Below are 19,845 nucleotides of genomic sequence, written 5' to 3'. Positions count from 1 at the left end.
AAATTAGCTACTTTACTGTTAAATACACTTCAGTGCACGCAACCGGGGTCTGTAACACACAGACATAATCAGTCCTCAGGTGGATATATGTGCTATTAAATAAACTTCACAATAACATTATAACAATGTAGATTTGGTCAGCTGGCATGAACCTGAGTCACTGCGTTTATGTCACACAGGACTCTATTAGCTTCAAAATCCTTTTACGCAAGATCAAAATAGATCAAAGATCAAAATAACTCTCTAAAATACTATTGTTACGTTAAACTGCACGAATAGATATGTCTTTGAGCTACAGGCAGTGTAACCTAGACTAGGTTGGGTTGAGATCAGGGGCGGATTTAGGAAATTTGGGGCCCTAGGCAAAGACAGGCAGGGGGCCCTCTGAATGGAGAAGAAAACACATAAAACAGCCCCATTCTACAGATAGAGAATGTTAATAGAATAGACATCCATTATCTGTTCTAGGTTCTGTCCCTCTCTTCTCGTCCCTTTTCTTCTTGTGTTCCTCTCTATGTTTTGTACTCAGCTGACTTTTCATGCTGTCTCTAAAGGAATGAAAGATTTTTTCCAAGCACTAAGCTCACTTAGCTGATTGCTCCTTCCTGTGTTTCCAAAAAGGCCAAAGTAAATAACCCAGTCCTTCTTTTCACTGTAGACAAGCCATGATCTGCTTATCTGTTTTCATTTGGATGAAATAATAGCTGCATGAATCATGACAGCAGACAAGATAGAGGAGAGCAGGAGGCGGGGTTACCAACCTCCTCGCTCTGGAGAGCAGAGTTTTGTTTTTGTGTCTGCATGACCCGTTTTCTTGTTCTCCTGTAAATTATTTGTTTTAATCATACCATGCTGCTTCCTATCACCCATTTAGGTCCCTAACAGTTTATGACAAAAATATGCTCAAATAAATTTGATTCTTAGGTCTTCCTCCCCTTTATGGAGTAATAAGAAAACGTTTTAACCTCGGGTGAAACTGGATAATAATAACTGAAGAGAGCCATGGGAAACGAAGGAACATAGAAAGTCATTCAAGTCAAATATAGTACATGTTTTATTTGTGTTTTAGGTCTCCATGTTGCAGTCTGCAGACATCCAGAGTCCAGACTAATTGTCCTCTTATACGACTCTGGATCTGGTTATGTTGGCTCTGTGTGCGTACGCATGGCGCTGTCCATGATCTATGGTGCTGTCCATGATCTATGGTGCTGTCCATGGTATGGTGATGATGATTTTTAGACCAGTTTCCTTCAACAATGTTGTTATATAATAGCAAAATATGAACATGTTTTGCTAAAAGTGGACGCAGATCTAGAGGTGTCAAAAATTAGAGAATAAACCAAAACACTCTTAACCGTCATTGTTCCCAACAACCTCAATAAGTTTTACTTTCATGTGGATTTTTGCACAGTTTCTACCTTCAGTCAGTTAAATAACATGCTGCTGTCATTTTGCACATCTCTGATGTTGCTGCTATTTTAAAATATCCATGACTGTAAAAATGTCCATAGCTGGATATTGCTTATTTATTCTCCAGGTGCACAGTTTGATATTGTTAAAACACTACTGTTAACTCACTATTTTGGTATTTTTATTCAGCTTTCTAAGGTCCACATTTGTGTGACTATTTTTTCTATAACCTTTTGCTGCTGTAAACACCAGAATTTCCCCATTTTGGGACAATAAAGGGATTTTTTAATCTATTCTATTCAATTTTCTACTCTAAAAGTCTGGATAGTTTCTCAAAAAAGCAACAGCAGAAATGATTTGTCTGCTGTGTGTCTACACTAACCAGGCCAAATAAAATGTGGAACACCAGGCTTCTCTGTCACTAAAATGTACAATCAAACGTTTTCTTTTTTCAGATCATTAAATAAAAAAATAAAAATAAAAAAAACTTTGAAAATCAATATTTCAAGCCAAGAGTATCATTGGAATCCCGGACAAGACCCTATTATCTTGGTAACATTAAAAATATGGATATTTTGATTTAAAAAAAATGAATGTCAATGTAATAACAAGAAACGCCGACATGCCAAAATATATATAAGTGCTTCTATAAAAAATTAATGAAGAACACTCTGAGAGTGAAAGAAACACATTTCTTTGGTCCAACATAACCTTAGAGGCATTAATGCTGATACTGGCACTTACACTTTTTAGTTTATAAACCTAAATATAATTGTTAAGTAGGCTTATTAGCTTTTTAACTTTACTTTTTACCTTTTTATTTAGTTTTTTACCTTTTTTTTCAACTTAATTTACAGCAGGTAATATATCATTCAAGGACTCATCTAATTGGTCAAAAGCCAAAATAAGATGTTTGTAACGTTTATGCAAGTGATCAAAAACTGTAACTTGCCCCATAAAGGCGTAAGGCCAAAATAGAGTCCATCCAACTGACCAGATAAAGAGTGAATAAGACTGCATCCAAGCCGCCCTTTAAAAGTCTTCTATTCCCCTCACTGACATGATGACTGCACCTTTTTTTTCTGCAGCTTCAGTATTAACCCTTAATATCTAAGATAGACTTTATCAGTGGGCAACCTTCACCGGCAGCCAAATGCTGGGTTAAATATTAACCTCTGTATGCTTCAGATATGCTAAGCTCTGCTGGAGCCACCCAGCTTTCTGCTTTGGGGCGGTTATAAACAAAACAACACAAAGAGCACCTAAAGCTGAGCATCCTTCCTCTTCTGATCCATTAAGTGTTTTTGTATTGGCTCCCTCCATGGAGCGTCTATATTATGAGTGGAGGAAACAAGCCCCTTCTCTCCTGTTTATGTGCAGCGGGGTCACAGTCAGGTTTCAGGCGTTCCCAGGCACTGATACTAAAACAATATCTTCCTTCCAACAGTGCAGGCACATCCTTGGCCAAACTTCCTTTTTTATCTTTCATTTCAAACCCCATGAATATATTCCATTTAGCCCAAATATGGTTGTTATCGACTGTCTGTGAATGTCATCAAAACAGTAAACGCCTCCTGGTGAGTTCAGAGGAAAAACGAACAAATACTGTTGGGTTTTTATGGCACTGTGCCGATAAATAACCGCATGTGGCAGAAGCAGAGGGAGGGACGGACGGCGGAGACGACTAGGGCCGACCATCGGCCAGTCTATGGACTGGATGTTCCCGCCCCTGCAGCTCGCTCTCTGATTGGCTGAGCGTCAACTGGTGTGTCCAGTCTGTGTCAACATAAATCCAGCCAACAGAATGGGGTCGGGGGGGTAGGTGACTGATTTTACACTTTCACCTATTGGGATAAAATCATCAGTCGTCACTGTTTAAATAAGTAAACTCTCTTTACATTCTGAAGAGTTTTGGATCAGGTGTCAGTTAGCACTAACCTAGACTAATTTGGAAAAGAAGTGTGGCGTAATTTAGATCTGATCACGAGCAAAAGTAAGCAGCCTTATTAGAAATGTTGGCCGTTTGCTCAGCGGATGCTGAAGGAAACTGGAAAAACAATCTACAAATAAGTAAAAATCTCTTAAACTAAGTGTATTTACCCTTAATTTGAGTAGCTAAATGAGATAGTTTGCTAATGGAAAGGGTATTTTATTATTAAAATAAGATTATTAGATAACAGGTACTTAAAATAAGACAAACCACTTGTGTTTTCTTATTTTCAGTGTAAATTGTCTTGTTCTATTGGGCAAAATGTCCCTTTTACCTCCTCAATCCAAGAACAAATGCACCTCTTTTTAAGAAAAAATGACTTATCTAGATATAGATTTTTTTCCAGTGAGGAAAAGGTTCAGAGCAGCTGCAGATCTTCCCAGGAGAAGGTTCATGGTGAGGTCACACTATGCAATGTTCTCAGATACACTATATTGCCAAAAGTATTTGCTCACCTGCCTTGACTCACATATGAGCTTAAGTGACATCCCGTTCCTAATCCATAGGGTTCAATATGACGTCGGTCCACCCTTTGCAGCTAGAACAGCTTCAACTCTTCTGGGAAGGCTGTCCACAAGGTTTAGGAGTGTGTTTATGGGAATTTTTGACCATTCTTCCAGAAGCGCATTTGTGAGGTCGCACACTGATGTTGGACGAGAAGGCCTGGCTCTCAGTCTCCGCTCTAATTCATCCCAAAGGTGTTCTATCGGGTTGAGGTCAGGACTCTGTGCAGGCCAGTCAAGTTCATCCACACCAGACTCTGTCATCCATGTCTTTATGGACCTTGCTTTGTGCACTGGTGCACAGTCATGTTGGAAGAGGAAGGGGCCAGCTCCAAACTGTTCCCACAAAGTTGGGAGCATGGAATTGTCCAAAATGTCTTGGTATGCTGAAGCATTCAGAGTTCCTTTCACTGGAACTAAGGGGCCAAGCCCAGCTCCTGAAAAACAACCCCACACCATAATCCCCCCTCCACCAAACTTTACACTTGGCACAATGCAGTCAGACAAGTACCGTTCTCCTGGCAACCGCCAAACCCAGACCCGTCCATCAGATTGCCAGATGGAGAAGCGCGATTCGTCACTCCAGAGAACGCGTCTCCACTGCTCTAGAGTCCAGTGGCGGCGTGCTTTACACCACCGCATCCGACGCTTTGCATTGCACTTGGTGATGTATGGCTTGGATGCAGCTGCTCGACCATGGAAACCCATTCCATGAAGCTCTCTGCGCACTGTTCTTGAGCTAATCTGAAGGCCACATGAAGTTTGGAGGTCTGTAGTGATTGACTCTGCAGAAAGTTGGCGACCTCTTCGCACTATGCGCGTCAGCATCCGCTGACCCCGCTCCGTCAGTTTACGTGGCCTACCACTTCGTGGCTGAGTTGCTGTCATTCCCAAACACTTCCATTTTCTTATAATACAGCTGACAGTTGACTGTGGAATATTTAGGAGCGAGGAAATTTCACGACTGGATTTGTTGCACAGGTGGCATCCTATCACAGTTCCACGCTGGAATTCACTGAGCTCCTGAGAGCGACCCATTCTTTCACAAATGTTTGTAAAAACAGTCTGCATGCCTAGGTGCTTGAATTTATACACCTGTGGCCATGGAAGTGATTGGAACACCTGATTCCAATAATTTGGATGGGTGAGCAAATACTTTTGGCAATATAGTGTATTGCGCAATTCAAAACGTTTTATTTCAGGCTCCGCCAGCATCAGTTAGCACTGGACATGTTAATGTAAAAGTTAAAATGTTAAAATAAAAGTTAATTTAGGCTGCCCCATATAATAAAGACTTTTCAGTTCCTTGTATCAATTTCAAAAACAAAACATTTTACCTAAAACAATTAAGTATATACTGCTATATACTGTGGTATATAGCACCACAGAGCCCTGTTTCGGTGCAACGCAGCGCCATATCTGTAGTGTTGGCAGTCACAGTGGAATACGGGAAATGACTCAAACCCCAAACAACATGGATACCAAAATAAATAAATGATCTGATGAAGATATACAGCACTTGCTGTTTTATCTATACATGTAAATTTTGATAATTGGGAAAAATATCCTAATATAAAGTGATATTGCAATATCATGATAATATTGTATCTTGACCTGAGCTACCTCTATAGTTATGCTGCTATAGGCTTAGACTGCCGGAGGACACAGGGACCCCCATTTCATCATTCTGCTTCATTCTATCTCTATTCTCCCAGTCTGCAGAATCTGTTAGTTCAATCTCTAACGTTCTGCTCTCTCTGCTTTTTCTCATAGTAGCATCATCTGGTCTGTTCCTGTTTGGCTGTGACTCCATCCTGGAGAGAAATATCAGCTGTGCTGCTGCCATCAACACCTTTGTTTATAGATGTTGGAGATCAGCCTGTTTTTCAGTGTAGTCCTGTTTCTCTGACTGTGACTAACTGGATGTGCTCTCTTCATCCTCTGACATGGGAGTTGGCTCAGAGCTCGTCTGCCTGGCTGTGTGTTTCCTGGACCGGGCCGCCTTTTACATTTGCCTTTCATATCTCTGCTTCTTTTTCTATGTCTGCTTCTGTCTCCTTGAACCCCAGTCGGCCTCAGCAGATGGCCGCTCACACTGAGCCTGGTTCTGCTGGAGGTTTCTTCCTGTTAAAAGGGAGTTTTTCCTCTCCACTGTCGCTTCAAGCATGCTTAGTGTGAAGGATTGTATTTGAGTCAATGAGTCGATGCAATCAACTGGTTTTCCTTAGATAGAAAACTTTGAATCAATGTGACTGGATGATCTGGTGAACTGTAAAGTGCCTTAAGATGACATGTGTTGTGAATTGGTGCTATAGAAATATACTGAATTGAATTGACCCAATAATTGTGACATTTGTCGTATCGCAACACCCAATTTATATATTTTTTTAAAACAAAGCGGCGCGTGTATGACGTCATCCGTGGGCGCCGGACTGGAGTTGTGACAGGCAGCCCGGGCCAAAGGCGGCTACGCTCTACCCCTTCTATTCATTCTAGCTAATCTGAATCGTTCAATTCCTTTTGGAGAGCGAGATCATCTGTGGTAGCAGCACTAGACATCTTCCAGGCTTGTGAGGAAAACTAGCAGCAGTTCAGCAGAAAGGAAGAATGAATGGTAGCCGGTGCACGTGGATGACATCATACACACTTTTTTTTAAAAGATATAAATATAAAAAATATAACTGCGGATGTCTGGGGGACAGTGATTGGCCTACATGTTATGAATGCTGGTGTACCAAAAAGGATAAATGATGAACAGTTTAGTTTGTGCCTTCAAGTTGTTGCCCATTGGAAGACGTTACTTGGATATAACCTAACCGAATATCTTCAGAATGGCTCTAAATGACACAAAACTAATATGGGGGAGTAGAACATGATGGAATAACGTAAAATCAAGGGCCCAAAGGAAAAAAAACGGTGTTCCCCTTTAAAGGGACTAAAAATATTAATTTGTAACATTACAAGGAGTGGACTGTCACACATTTCCTAAACTGAAGAGAATTAACCCTGGAAAACAAAATCTGAAAAGAATAAAACACAATATGAAGGAAAAAATAAAGAAAAAAAAAGTATTTGGAAAAAAAAAAAAAAAATGAAATTTAGGAAAAATTATGAAAAAATAAAAAATGTTATAAAATTATTTTTAAACATGAAAAGAAAATTTACTTTTGAAAAATAAAATTAAAAAAATAAATACATTTAACAAACATTTTGAAAAATTAAATAAAAAAAAAAACAGAATTATTCAAAAAATGACAAATAAAAACTGAAAAGGAAGAAATTGAAGAACATTTTTTTTCTTTAAAAGCACAAAAATACGGCAAATTTACTCTCAAAACCTTTTATTGATAAGACGTTTTTCAGAGTTTATTTTCAGGATTGCATTTTTCTTTACAAATTTTCATTTACAAAACTTGTTCTTTGCTTGAAGTAATTGTGGAACAAGACTGACGCCGTACGTAGTAGACGGCTGGCTTATGCCTTGTTAAAAATAACCACATGTTCAACATGTCTTTGGTGGCTTGTATATCTAAAGTTAGAATAGCTAACCTAATGCATTGCCTGGTGCCTGGATACCTAAACCTACAGCATTACCCAACGTTCCACTTCACTACTGCTATGACTCTAGAAAGCGAACCAGAAGACGTTGGGATTTCCCCTCCCTCAAATACATACAAGCAGAAACTAGACCTGGAGCTATGAACTGAACAGAGAGACGATTGACAGAACGCAAAACAGGCAAAACCACTTCCAACAAAGGATAATGTCAACATCTTATAGTTTCTAACATCTCAGATGGTTTCAGTCAAGGTGTTCTCTGAGCAAAGCTTCCATGCATAAGCACTTAAATACGTGAGAGAGTCATGCTGCAACATGTGCATTGGTATGCTGCTCTGCCAGAGCCTCAGCTCTTTCAATGTGTAACTATCTACATTAAGAAACCAGAGCCATGAATCATGGGAAATATGCAGGTTCTGTTTGCAGCAACTCTAGAGAGAGTAAAGGATATCCACCACTACCAGAATCAAACATTAAATCAACATCTGCTGTTTAGGAAATCTTTCCATTTATAGTAATAGTAATCTGGGTTCTAACAAATCCAGCATTAACTTTTCTTTTATCTGTACACAGGACATGGGGCATAATTCCTCCCCAAACGACCCGTCCCAATGAGATCTTAGAAGGCAAGTTTATCTTTCCGCTTATGGAGGATGCAATTAGATATCGGGTGGGACTTTACCCTCAGAGAGAGGTCACATACAACACTGACAGTGATACAGATAATACCTGGCATACATAGAGCAGTCCATTTTACTGAAGCAGTATTGTATTTTAGTTCAACTGACCTATAGATGGGTAAAAACAAATGGCACTATCGGTCATAGGGGGTCTTGGTCTACAGGTGAAGGTGTTTTGGTGTGTTGTAACTATCTGGCCTGGACTTCAACTTTCACCTAAAAGAGGATCTGTTCAAAAAGACCTGGTAGGACACAATAAGGACATCCTGAGTGTTTCAAAAATACCAAAAACATCTGTTAAACTCTTCTGGTACGTTCAGACCTCGTGCAGCAGTGGCAGCAGAAGCAGCTATGGGTGTGCAGGAGCTGCAGCGGTTAGCACGCATGACCCATGTATGCAGGCCTTAGTCCAGGTTCGAATCCGATCTGTGGTCCTTTGCCGCATGTCTCTCCCCCTCTCATACCCCCTTTACCTGTCAGCCTACTGTCGAAAAAAAACAAACCACTAATGCTGTAAAAATCTTGGCAAAGGAAAAGGTCCTGCAGTTTGTTTTCAACAACAGGAGCAGTGCCTCATATGCCTCTGATGCATGGGAAACGCTGTAAAATCAGCAGATGGACGCGCCACATCAACCAATCAGAGAAGCTGATCTGGGAGCTGGCAGGGAGACAGACACAGCATTGCTGATGCAGATCACTCCTCTGAAACAGTTTATTAATGCCTAAATTAACTTAAAATGTCGACACCTGCCGGCAAAATATGTTAGATTTTATTATTTTTGTGCCTGCAGTTTGGATTACGCACACGAAAAACGCTCAAATCTACTTCCAGCCGCCGGGAACAGTAACGGAAAACTGTGAAGAGGCGACCGGGCCAGAGGCTGCTGTTAAAGGGGATTCCTAGTGATATCGCACCACAACAATAATATATTATGCATTTTTTCTTTGTGTCATTACTCTATGTTCCTTTTATCTCACAGCTGGGGAGTCTGGGGTGATCAGGTTCCAGTTTCCTAGACTTGTAGTCTTTATTGCTCATTGGGGAGTGTTGGCCTAGTTGTTACAGCAGTGCCCTTGTGCTCTGAGAAGGTTGCAAGTACCCGCTTCAAATCCCACTGCCTCCACTTATAGCCTTAACCCCTGATTGCTCCCAGGGCCCTGCACAATGGAAGCCCACTGCTCCCCAAGGGTATAGGTTAAATGCAAAGGGTTCATTTCATTGCTTTGTACTTGTGACAGTGTAAAGACAATAAAGTTAAATTCTAATTTAGAGCCACTACAACCATAATGTATCACACTTTCACAAATTATTTTGTGTATATATTGTGACAGCAATAAAAAAGTAGTACATGTAAAACAGACAAAATGTTATATAAATTCTTACAGAAAAGAAATGTTTAAGCACTGATGATCAGGTTGTCGTGTTGCTTCAACTTTTTGACATGAGAGTCAAACTTTCAGGTCTGTTCTCGTGAAAAACTCTAAACTTGGACCTTGTTTGGCTTCATCAGATGCATCACTATTTCCAGAACTGTAAAGTGCCTTGAGATGACATGTGTTGTGATTTGGCGCTATAGAAATAAACTGAATAGAATTGAACTGCAGCTGCAGATGCCATTTGTAAAAAATATCGACACTCAATCAAAAACCAACCAGTAAACCAAGAGATGGAAGCTCCAGGACTGAGTCAGAGCCCAGATCTTGATGTGGATTAGACAGCGTGGGCTGAAGTTAAAGAGGACATACATGCAAGACGTCCCTCCAACATCCCACACAGCGGCAGGAGAGACCTGTCGCTGACTATTTCTGCTATAAAGGGGATCACAGCAGAATTAAGGGCATTGCCATCAAAATCATTCTTCTCCTTACTAAGACAGATCCCCGTTCAACATATTGATTCAACTTGTTTATTACATTATGGTCCAAATATAGTCCAGTTAAGTGGCCTATTATTTCCTCTTGGTTTTCTCCTCCCATGACAGGAAGGAGGGCTGTTGAAGTAGTACTTGATGCAGGAAAGCGTGTATAGCAACAACATAGCGAGTAAATGTGTGCTTACGTCAGCCAGCACACCAGAGCTAGATTAAGACGTGGAACCGGAAAGGCACTCTTCTCTTTTCACGTTAACAATCGCTTATAAATCAGCACACAGTGTAAAATAAAATCAGCAGTAGAGGTGGGAAAAAAGGCGGCAGCACTGGACGTCTGGGTTGGTTAATTTCTGAACAAGGGGGAGGCCTGAAAGTTAGACCGGGAAAAAAGAGGAACAGCTGCAGAGCAGCTGAAATAAAAAAAAATCAGTATTCTCATACAGATCCTTTTGCAGATCTACTTCACGTGTAGCATCGGGTGAAATATAACGGACCTGAGTGGCCTGGAAGGAAAAACACGTTACAGTCTGAGAGAAAAAGTTAAATGACTTTAAAGTTGTAGGGAAGTCATATTTAAATATCAAATCATTCTGTCTTAAACATGTATATAAGTGTACTCTTTATCAGACCATATTGTCCCAAAACTTAGAAAATTTCTGTTTAAAAAAAAATCCTGTCTTTAAAGCTGTGGTTGTTTTTTTCTATTATCTTATGCAGGCCAGTTATACGTCAGCCTGAACACCTAAATTCAGCCAATCACATATCAACGGTCATCTGTCAATCACATTTTTTTGGTCATAAGGTCATAGCATCTTGATTCATATGTTGCAACTAATGTACGCAACAGTTGAAATCAGAATCATTTCCTTTCCCATTGAGTTCCGTCCCAGTGTTCACGGGGATGGACGTCTGTGTCTTCAGCAGGCGTAGAGCTAACAGAACTGGCAGCGTTGCGAGGCAAGGGCTCAAACATGTACGGCTGTAAGCCTTCTACACCAAACCAAGCTTCTGCCGCCCTGGCGTCCTCTTCCACAACATCTTCATCCCGCTTTCCTCCTCTAAATAAAAAATGGATGACGGAGGAGACTCATCCACGACCTCCGACACTAAACTCTCCTCCTCTTGCATGTTTCCTCTGTCCATAGCGTTCCTTGACAGTGTCGTTTCTAAGTCACCAATTTATTGCTACTTGGTCCCAATGGAATTTCCCATTGGGAACCTACTAGCACTAAGTTGCTAACTGGTTAGCAAAATGCTTCCGACAAACCGGCCAAATTCACACTTGCTTGCATACCTTCCACCACAACAATCCCGCCCCCTTGATAATTGATCAATCACATTCAATTAATTAACCCCTTGCTTTCCCTGCTTTCAAAATTGATTGTATCGATAAAAAAGCAACCTCTGTATCTTTCAGTTATTTTTGTATCCATGTTGCTTGGGGTTCAAGTCAGTCCACGTCTTCCATTGTGACTGCCTCAACTACAGAGATAGCTTTGTGTGGATCCTTCAGTCCGGTTTAACGTTCAGATCAACATACAGATACTCAATTAAATTCAGTTTATTTCTAAAGCGCCAATTCACAACACAAGTCATCTCAAGGCACTTTACAGTTCAACCAGATCATCCAGTCAAATTGATTAAAAGTTTTCCATCTAAGGAAAACCAGTTGATTACATCGACTCAAAGGCAATCTCTCACACTAAGCATGCTTGTAGCGACGGTGGAGAGGAAAAACTCCCTTTTAACAGGAAGAAACCTCCAGCAGAACCAGGCTCAGTGTGAGCGGCCATCTGCTGAGGCCGACTGGGGTTCAAGGAGACAGAAGCAGAGATACAGAAAGCAGCTGAAAAAAGGTGGACCCGTCATGGAAACACACAGCCAGGCAGACGAGCTCTGAGCCAGCTCCCATGCCAGAGGACGAAAAGAGCAAATCCAGTTAGTCACAGTCAGAGAAACAGGACTACACTGGAAAACAAGCCAGACGAGTCCTTCCTCTCTACATCACTGCTCTGGAAGTTCACCAGTGTCTGAGAGGCTCTAATTCTGCAGAGAAATAAATCTAAACAACTGACAAATCTTTTATAAAATTAGTGTACCTCCATCCTAAAAGACGTCTCAACAATAAAGATATTAGCTCCATGCTTCCCACTGCAATGGTTCCCAATCAGTTCAGGTGTATAAATCTTTGCAACTCATCAGGTCTGAACCACTTAGCTCCTTTTGGGTCATTTTAACCTATATGTTTATGCTGTTTATTTAAAGCTGCTCTTTACTTTCATTTTTTATATTCTTTTTTACAGATATTAACTTCTTAAGGTCCTATAGCCAGGCTTATATTGAGGGTTGTCCATATAAAAGTCTCTACAGTTTCTATCATAGACTGCATCTACATGAGCGGCTCCTGGTTTGAAAAGATAACTGAAAACAGAACCTTGATCCCTGGTGTCATTGCCCTCTCCACACATGACCGTGCCTCCAGGCATCAGATCAGATCCTGCACGTTTCTACGGCCTCAAACAGCGGCCATTCTTTCTGCCGTAATCAAAGCAGCGTTGTGCTGCTGACCCCTTTAGCAAAGTCCAAACTTTTTCCTAATAAACGTCAAATCAAATATGGTTTCACGTTTCTGAAGTAGAGTAACTTATTTTCTATTAAGGTAGAGGATCAATTCAGCGTTTAATAGGTAAAGACAGCAATGCAGTTAGCCTAACTGGAATATAATAAGATGTAGCGCAACGATGCATCTCTGAAATGTTCAGGAAGCATCTCCTCCAGGCGCTTTTATTCACACTTGCTCACCTTTCAAACAGCAGCATCAATTGAAGGTAGTTAAGATAACAGTGAAATGGTTATAATTAGAATATTAACGGGTAAATCCATCGTCTCCAACCATTCCTGCCTCTAAGATCCATCTGTCTTACAATAATAATAATAATGTGTACAGATTTATGCTGAAAACATGAACTGAAAAAAATGTCTTCTGTAAACTAGTCAGGCCAGACTAGATTTATTCAATTATGATTGGAATCACCTTCCAGTTCTAACAGTCAGATTTTTCCTGATTTAAACAGATTTTATTGTCATTTTGTATACAGTGTATACAAATCAAAATTTCATTTTGTACAGCCCTCATGACATTTCCATTTCTTAAAGTGCAGCAGTGATTAAATGTAAACGTTAGGAGAAAAAAACATGGTGCATTATTTGTTCACATCTTGATTTCAGGCAAGTTTGCTTGTTTCTTTTCACTAATCTTTCCATTTTACATTATGTTCTAGTTTAGCAGACCCACAGCATGATGCTAGCCTCGTGAGACCATCCTGATCTCGCGAGCTTTCAAGATTTCACTCGCTAATCAGTCTGGAGATTCTCCATTGAAGAAAGTTTGGAGCCGTTCACCAAACGAACGTCCAATCAGCGTTGGCTTTGAGGCGGGTTGAGGTGTGACGCAACGAGAAGCTCGACAGTTCAGTCTAGAGAACATGGCGGCTTCAGCCGATGAAACTAGCGTTAGCGTGGCTATCGAGCAAGTTTTATCGGAATTACAGAGTATTTCTTCACTGAAAGAAGAGCAAAACACTGCTCTGGAGGCTTTTCTCAGAGGAAAAGATGTTTTTGCTCTTCTCCCGACTGGTTTCGGAAAGAGTAGCCTGGCTTGTGGTTGTGTTTTCGTCGTCGTTGCTGTTAGAGTCATATGCTTCGTTGATCTGATTGGTTTATTTGGCCCGTCTATCACCAACATAGGCCAATCAGCTAACCAGTATTTTCTCCCCTTCCCAAAATTACTTCAACGGAAGGTTTCCAGATGGATATGCGGAGCAAATCCATCTGGTGGAGTCAGGTTAGCATGATGCAGCAACCACTGTGTTTAAGATCACAAAGAAGGAGTCTTCATAAAATGACCATCATGGCTGTAAGTTGTGAGCATCCTCTTCAGAAGTAGAGTCTTAAGTCAGAGGCTTCTCCAGAACCAGAGAAAGACAGACCACTACAGAAGATCCTTTCTCCCTACAGCTACCAACAAGCTATGGAGTATTTTTTTTATTAAAACCAGCGTTTTCTTGTCATTACACTTTCACAAGTACAGAACTCTCTGCATTTATCCACTTGTGCATCAGCCAGGGAGCAGTGTGGGGTTAGGGGTCTTTGCTCAGGGAGCCAGAGTGGCAGTGGGGCTTGAACTCAGAGAACAAAGCATTAGTGCACTAACCTTCATTAGCGAGAAGGGTCTTGCCTAAGGACCCACACCCAGCTGGGATACGACCCCAGGCTTCCTGTTTGCAGGACAGGTGGCTTACCACTTGAGCTAGCCAATTGCTTTACATCCTTTTCTTCACATTTACAGCAGTGGACGGATTCACAACAGTAGTACTTGAGTTAAAGTATTGCTACTCATAGCCAAACCTTACTCACAAGTAAAAGTTACTCAGTCCAACATCTACTCAAGCTAAAGTATTGAAGCACTCACTTAAAATACTTAAGTATTTAAAAGCACTAATTAATTCTTCAGCATGAAAATGCCACAAAAAAAAGCTAGTTTGATTATCATTTCTTTTTTTCAAACCAAAAATAAAATAGGAATTTATTGATTCTCCTCACACCTTCACTATGGGATAGATGTTTAATGTTTAATCGATTACCACTGACAAACTGCAACTCTGATATAAGAACTCATCCTACTGAACAACTTGGTCACATGGCAAAAACTAACCTTTGATGATATTATAAACTGCAAATAATATCTGCTCTGAGGGTCTCACAGTTGCAGAATATCATGCAAATCTCTAAAACAGTGGTTTCCATATTCATTCCTAATGGCTGCCATCTGCCATGTTGAAATTTCCTTTCAAAAAAAAAAAAACAGCAACACTGAATAAAAAATCTAAGCTGAGCCAAAAGGAACAACTATTAGCTTCATCCAAATGTATTGAAGTAAAAGGTACAATACTTGACTTTCAAATGTAGTGGAATAAAAATTAAAAAAAATTACTAGGGTAAAGATACTCTTAAAAACTACTTAATTACTTAGAATATTCTAGTAAATTTATTTAAATTTAATTTATTTACTTTCCACCACTGCTCATTTAAGAGGCTGGGGTTTATCTTTCAATGTGTTCCTGCCACCAACTGATAGGAGGCATTGCTGCATCAGGGGTTGTAGATTCATACTGGTTGAATATATATTGTTGCAAAAAACTTTTCAGATTTAACTTCTAAACCTGTTTTCCTGTCAATGGAACATTTCACGCCAAATGTATGTATTAGCAAACAACAAGGAACAAATGCAAAGCTTACATTTTGTCCTCATCATTTTATTCCATAAAGAGTCAGAGGAGGATTTAACATTAGGCAATACTAGGCAGTTGCCTAGGGCCCCAAGTTCCTGGAAGCCCCATAAAATGCCATCAGAACGTTTATAATATTAATTATGTCTCAGCCCCCCCTTCAGTGTCCACCATATTGGATCAGTCCATTTGCTGCACATGTTCAGAAAGGTCCAAACAGACAGCAGCAGTGTTGCCAACTTAGCGACTTCTCTGACCCCTCTAGCACTTTTATTTCAAAAAAAGCTCCTGGCGCCAAATCTAGCGACTTTTTTCTGCTACTGGAGACTTTGCCGCCAACATCTAAAAGCAGCGAACTCTGCTCTCCAGAGCAAGCAGATTGGTAACCCCGCCTCCTGCTCTCCTCTCTCTTGTCTGCTGTCATGATTCATGCAGCTATTATTTCATCCAAATGAAAAATGGAGAACAGATAAGCAGATCATGGCTTGTCTACAGTGAAAAGAAGGACTGGGTTATTTACTTTGGCCTTTTTGGAAACACAGGAAGGAGCAATCAGCTAAGTGAGCTTAGTGCTTGGAAAAAATCTTTCATTCCTTTAGAGACAGCATGAAAAGTCAGCTGAGTACAAAACATAGAGAGGAAAACAAGAAGAAAAGGGACAAGAAGAGAGGGACACAACCTAGAACAGATAATCTATGTCTATTCTATTAGAGGGCCCCCTCTGTCTTTGCCTAGGGCCCCACGTTTCCTAAATCCGCCCCTGTACAGGATAATGGAAGCAGCAGTCTGACTGGATTCCTTTTTAAAAAAGCAGGACTTTTTAGTGTAAACTGAGCTTAACGTTAAACTTTTATTTTAAAGCCAGACGTGTCTGTTTTAATGGAGGCATTTTCTCTGTTTTGATGCGATCTTCAGCTTCCTGTAAATCACTTTTATTTTACCCGCTGCTGTACAGAAGGCATCTAAACTCCTATTAAACAGCCGTTAAGCACCAACTAATCGCTTTTAAAAGTGATCAACTTTAGAAATATAAGTTTATAAAGTCGCAGATCTCTTCCTGTTAATGAGGTAATATCTGGTTCCTCTGATCTTCTGGAGTTTTTTTTTCTTTTCTCTCAACAGGAAATGTTTTTTCTTTTACTGGATCTCCTCCATAAAGTACAGTAGAGGTGAGGCGACTGCGAACTGCTTTACACTGACGCAGAACAAATGAGAGCGCGTGCCGCTCCGCAGAGGTTGCTGGTTCAACTCCGGCCCCGAGCGGAGCTTTACTCACAGGTTCTGAAGCGCAGGTCTTTGTCCTCCTCGGAGCCGAACTCCTGCAGCAGGGAGATGAAGAGCACTCCGAAGGAGTTCTGGATGCCGAACACCGAGCCGTTACACCACATGGATGCCAGCATGACCACCCAGCCCCAGCCGCCCTCCGGGTGGACGAACTCCGCCGCAGGAGGAGAGCTTTTCTCCGCCAGCTCCACTTTATACTCCCCGTTCTCCTGCCTCTCCTCCTCCGGCTCCTGCTTTGACAGAACATCTCCTGCTGCTTTACTTCCAGCCTCTGTCATGCTGCTCTCCGCTGTCATTGCCTCTCAGAGCTGAAGCGGGTCGGAATAGAAACAAAGTTCCTGACGGGTCCAGATGAGTGGAAGGACTTCTGTCTGAGATGATTGGGTCAGGCTGAGTTCACTGAGAGCAGGCTGTGGTTCCTGAGGTTCTCCGAACAGGGGTGGGGGGGCACAACTGTCAAAAAAGCTGCTGCTGAAGGGTTATAAATAGACAGCACCGGAGGGGCGGGGCTCCGGGGAATCCTGCAGCTCATTGGGCGCAGAGAAGTTCCTGCTGCTGAGAAGTTCCTGCAGCAGAGAAGTTCCTGCTGCTGAGAAGTTCCTGCAGCAGAGAAGTTCCTGCTGCTGAGAAGTTCCTGCTGCTGGGAAGTTCCTGCAGCAGAGAAGTTCCTGCTGCTGAGAAGTTCCTGCAGCAGAGAAGTTCCTGCTGCTGAGAAGTTCCTGCAGCAGAGAAGTTCCTGCTGCTGAGAAGTTCCTGCAGCAGAGAAGTTCCTGCTGCTGAGAAGTTCCTGCTGCTGGGAAGTTCCTGCAGCAGAGAAGTTCCTGCTGCTGAGAAGTTCCTGCAGCAGAGAAGTTCCTGCTTCTGAGAAGTTCCTGCTGCTGAGAAGTTCCTGCAGCAGAGAAGTTCCTGCTGCTGAGAAGTTCCTGCTGCTGAGAAGTTCCTGCAGCAGAGAAGTTCCTGCTGCTGAGAAGTTCCTGCAGCAGAGAAGTTCCTGCTGCTGAGAAGTTCCTGCTGCTGGGAAGTTCCTGCAGCAGAGAAGTTCCTGCTGCTGGGAAGTTCCTGCAGCAGAGAAGTTCCTGCAGCAGAGAAGTTCCTGCTGCTGAGAAGTTCCTGCAGCAGAGAAGTTCCTGCTGCTGAGAAGTTCCTGCTGCTGGGAAGTTCCTGCAGCAGAGAAGTTCCTGCTGCTGGGAAGTTCCTGCAGCAGAGAAGTTCCTGCTGCTGAGAAGTTCCTGCAGCAGAGAAGTTCCTGCTGCTGGGAAGTTCCTGCAGCAGAGAAGTTCCTGCTGCTGGGAAGTTCCTGCTGCTGAGAAGTTCCTGCAGCAGAGAAGTTCCTGCTGCTGAGAAGTTCCTGCAGCAGAGAAGTTCCTGCTGCTGGGAAGTTCCTGCAGCAGAGAAGTTCCTGCTGCTGGGAAGTTCCTGCAGCAGAGAAGTTCCTGCTGCTGAGAAGTTCCTGCAGCAGAGAAGTTCCTGCTGCTGGGAAGTTCCTGCAGCTGAGAAGTTCCTGCTGCTGAGAAGTTCCTGCAGCAGAGAAGTTCCTGCAGCAGAGAAGTTCCTGCTGCTGAGAAGTTCCTGCAGCAGAGAAGTTCCTGCTGCTGGGAAGTTCCTGCAGCTGAGAAGTTCCTGCTGCTGAGAAGTTCCTGCAGCAGAGAAGTTCCTGCAGCAGAGAAGTTCCTGCTGCTGAGAAGTTCCTGCAGCAGAGAAGTTCCTGCTGCTGAGAAGTTCCTGCAGCAGAGAAGTTCCTGCTGCTGAGAAGTTCCTGCTGCTGAGAAGTTCCTGCTTCTGAGAAGTTCCTGCAGCAGAGAAGTTCCTGCTGCTGAGAAGTTCCTGCTGCTGGGAAGTTCCTGCAGCAGAGAAGTTCCTGCTGCTGAGAAGTTCCTGCAGCAGAGAAGTTCCTGCTGCTGGGAAGTTCCTGCAGCTGAGAAGTTCCTGCTGCTGAGAAGTTCCTGCAGCAGAGAAGTTCCTGCAGCAGAGAAGTTCCTGCTGCTGAGAAGTTCCTGCAGCAGAGAAGTTCCTGCTGCTGAGAAGTTCCTGCAGCAGAGAAGTTCCTGCAGCAGAGAAGTTCCTGCTGCTGAGAAGTTCCTGCTGCTGAGAAGTTCCTGCAGCAGAGAAGTTCCTGCTGCTGGGAAGTTCCTGCAGCTGAGAAGTTCCTGCTGCTGGGAAGTTCCTGCAGCTGAGAAGTTCCTGCTACTGAGAAGTTCCTGCAGCAGAGAAGTTCCTGCTGCTGGGAAGTTCCTGCAGCAGAGAAGTTCCTGCAGAAGAGAAGTTCCTGCAGCAGAGAAGTTCCTGCTGCTGGGAAGTTCCTGCAGCAGAGAAGTTCCTGCAGAAGAGAAGTTCCTGCAGCAGAGAAGTTCCTGCTGCTGGGAAGTTCCTGCTGCTGAGAAGTTCCTGCTGCTGGGAAGTTCCTTTTGCTGAGAAGTTTCTGCAGCAGAGAAGTTCCTGCTGCTGAGAAGTTCCTTCTGCGGAGAAGTTCCTGCAGGTCCTCAGAGCCAACACAGGCTTCCTCCAGAGGTGCTACTGCACCCAAACAATGGTGAAAGTAGAGAATCTGTAAGCAGAGACAGTAGTTGCTTAGGGGGACCAGGACCTCTTATGGGCCCCCTCACTAACACCTGATGGCCCCCACAATTGTCTACACAATTGTAGACTAGGAAATGTAAAACATACTCTCATATAATAAGTTTCTAACCTCAATAAAGATCTTAAAAGAACGATGTATGTGAGTATTTTCAATGGCGTAACGTCACAACAATTTTGTATCCATTGTCGCTATCACATTGTACGTAACGGTTATGCTCTGGATTACCCATAATTTCAAGTCGTAGCGTAAAAAAATAAAATACTCAAATACATTGATCTTTTAAGATCTTTATTGCGGTTTGAAACATATTATATGAGAGTACTTTTTACCAACCGTCTAATGAACTATACACAGTTATTAACATAGTAATTAAAAGTACCACTGTCTGCTTTGCTATCGGTGTCGTGTTTAAACGGCTCACCATCATGTTGAAATCTGCCATGTGTTGCTGTATAAATACGGTCTGGTCAGTCAATCTAATACCAGGTAGGTTTAAGAGAATCTGTCCGCACCAATACATCTGCAAAGAGACGTCAAGTCCACAATTGCATAGGGGCCAACCAGATGTCAGTGACGGAGCTGTTAAAAGGGTCAGGGCCCCTAAGCAACTGCAGTCTCTGCTTACCAATAGTTAAGCCATTGAGTATTTTATTTTTTACACTACGACTTGGAATTATGAGATA

The 19,845-nt window shown here is 42.2% G+C and overlaps 1 protein-coding gene across 1 annotated transcript in view; it reads right to left on the bottom strand.

Annotated features, from left to right (window-relative positions):
- Positions 1 to 17,042, bottom strand: part of slc16a10 (solute carrier family 16 member 10) — a 60,264-nt gene extending 43,222 nt beyond the window's left edge. The window contains exon 1 of the mRNA XM_038296486.1: positions 16,577 to 17,042. Coding sequence (XP_038152414.1) covers positions 16,577 to 16,880 — 304 coding nt within the window. The 5' untranslated portion in view covers positions 16,881 to 17,042. The remainder of the gene's footprint in view (positions 1 to 16,576) is intronic.
- Between the last annotated feature and the right edge of the window lie 2,803 nt (positions 17,043 to 19,845).

This window comes from Cyprinodon tularosa, unplaced genomic scaffold (assembly GCF_016077235.1).
Source record: "Cyprinodon tularosa strain WSP-4 unplaced genomic scaffold, ASM1607723v1 ctg370, whole genome shotgun sequence".
Lineage (NCBI taxonomy): Eukaryota > Metazoa > Chordata > Actinopteri > Cyprinodontiformes > Cyprinodontidae > Cyprinodon > Cyprinodon tularosa.
The sequence above is the reverse complement of the archived record's forward strand: the minus strand, read 5'-3'. Positions and strand labels throughout refer to the sequence as shown.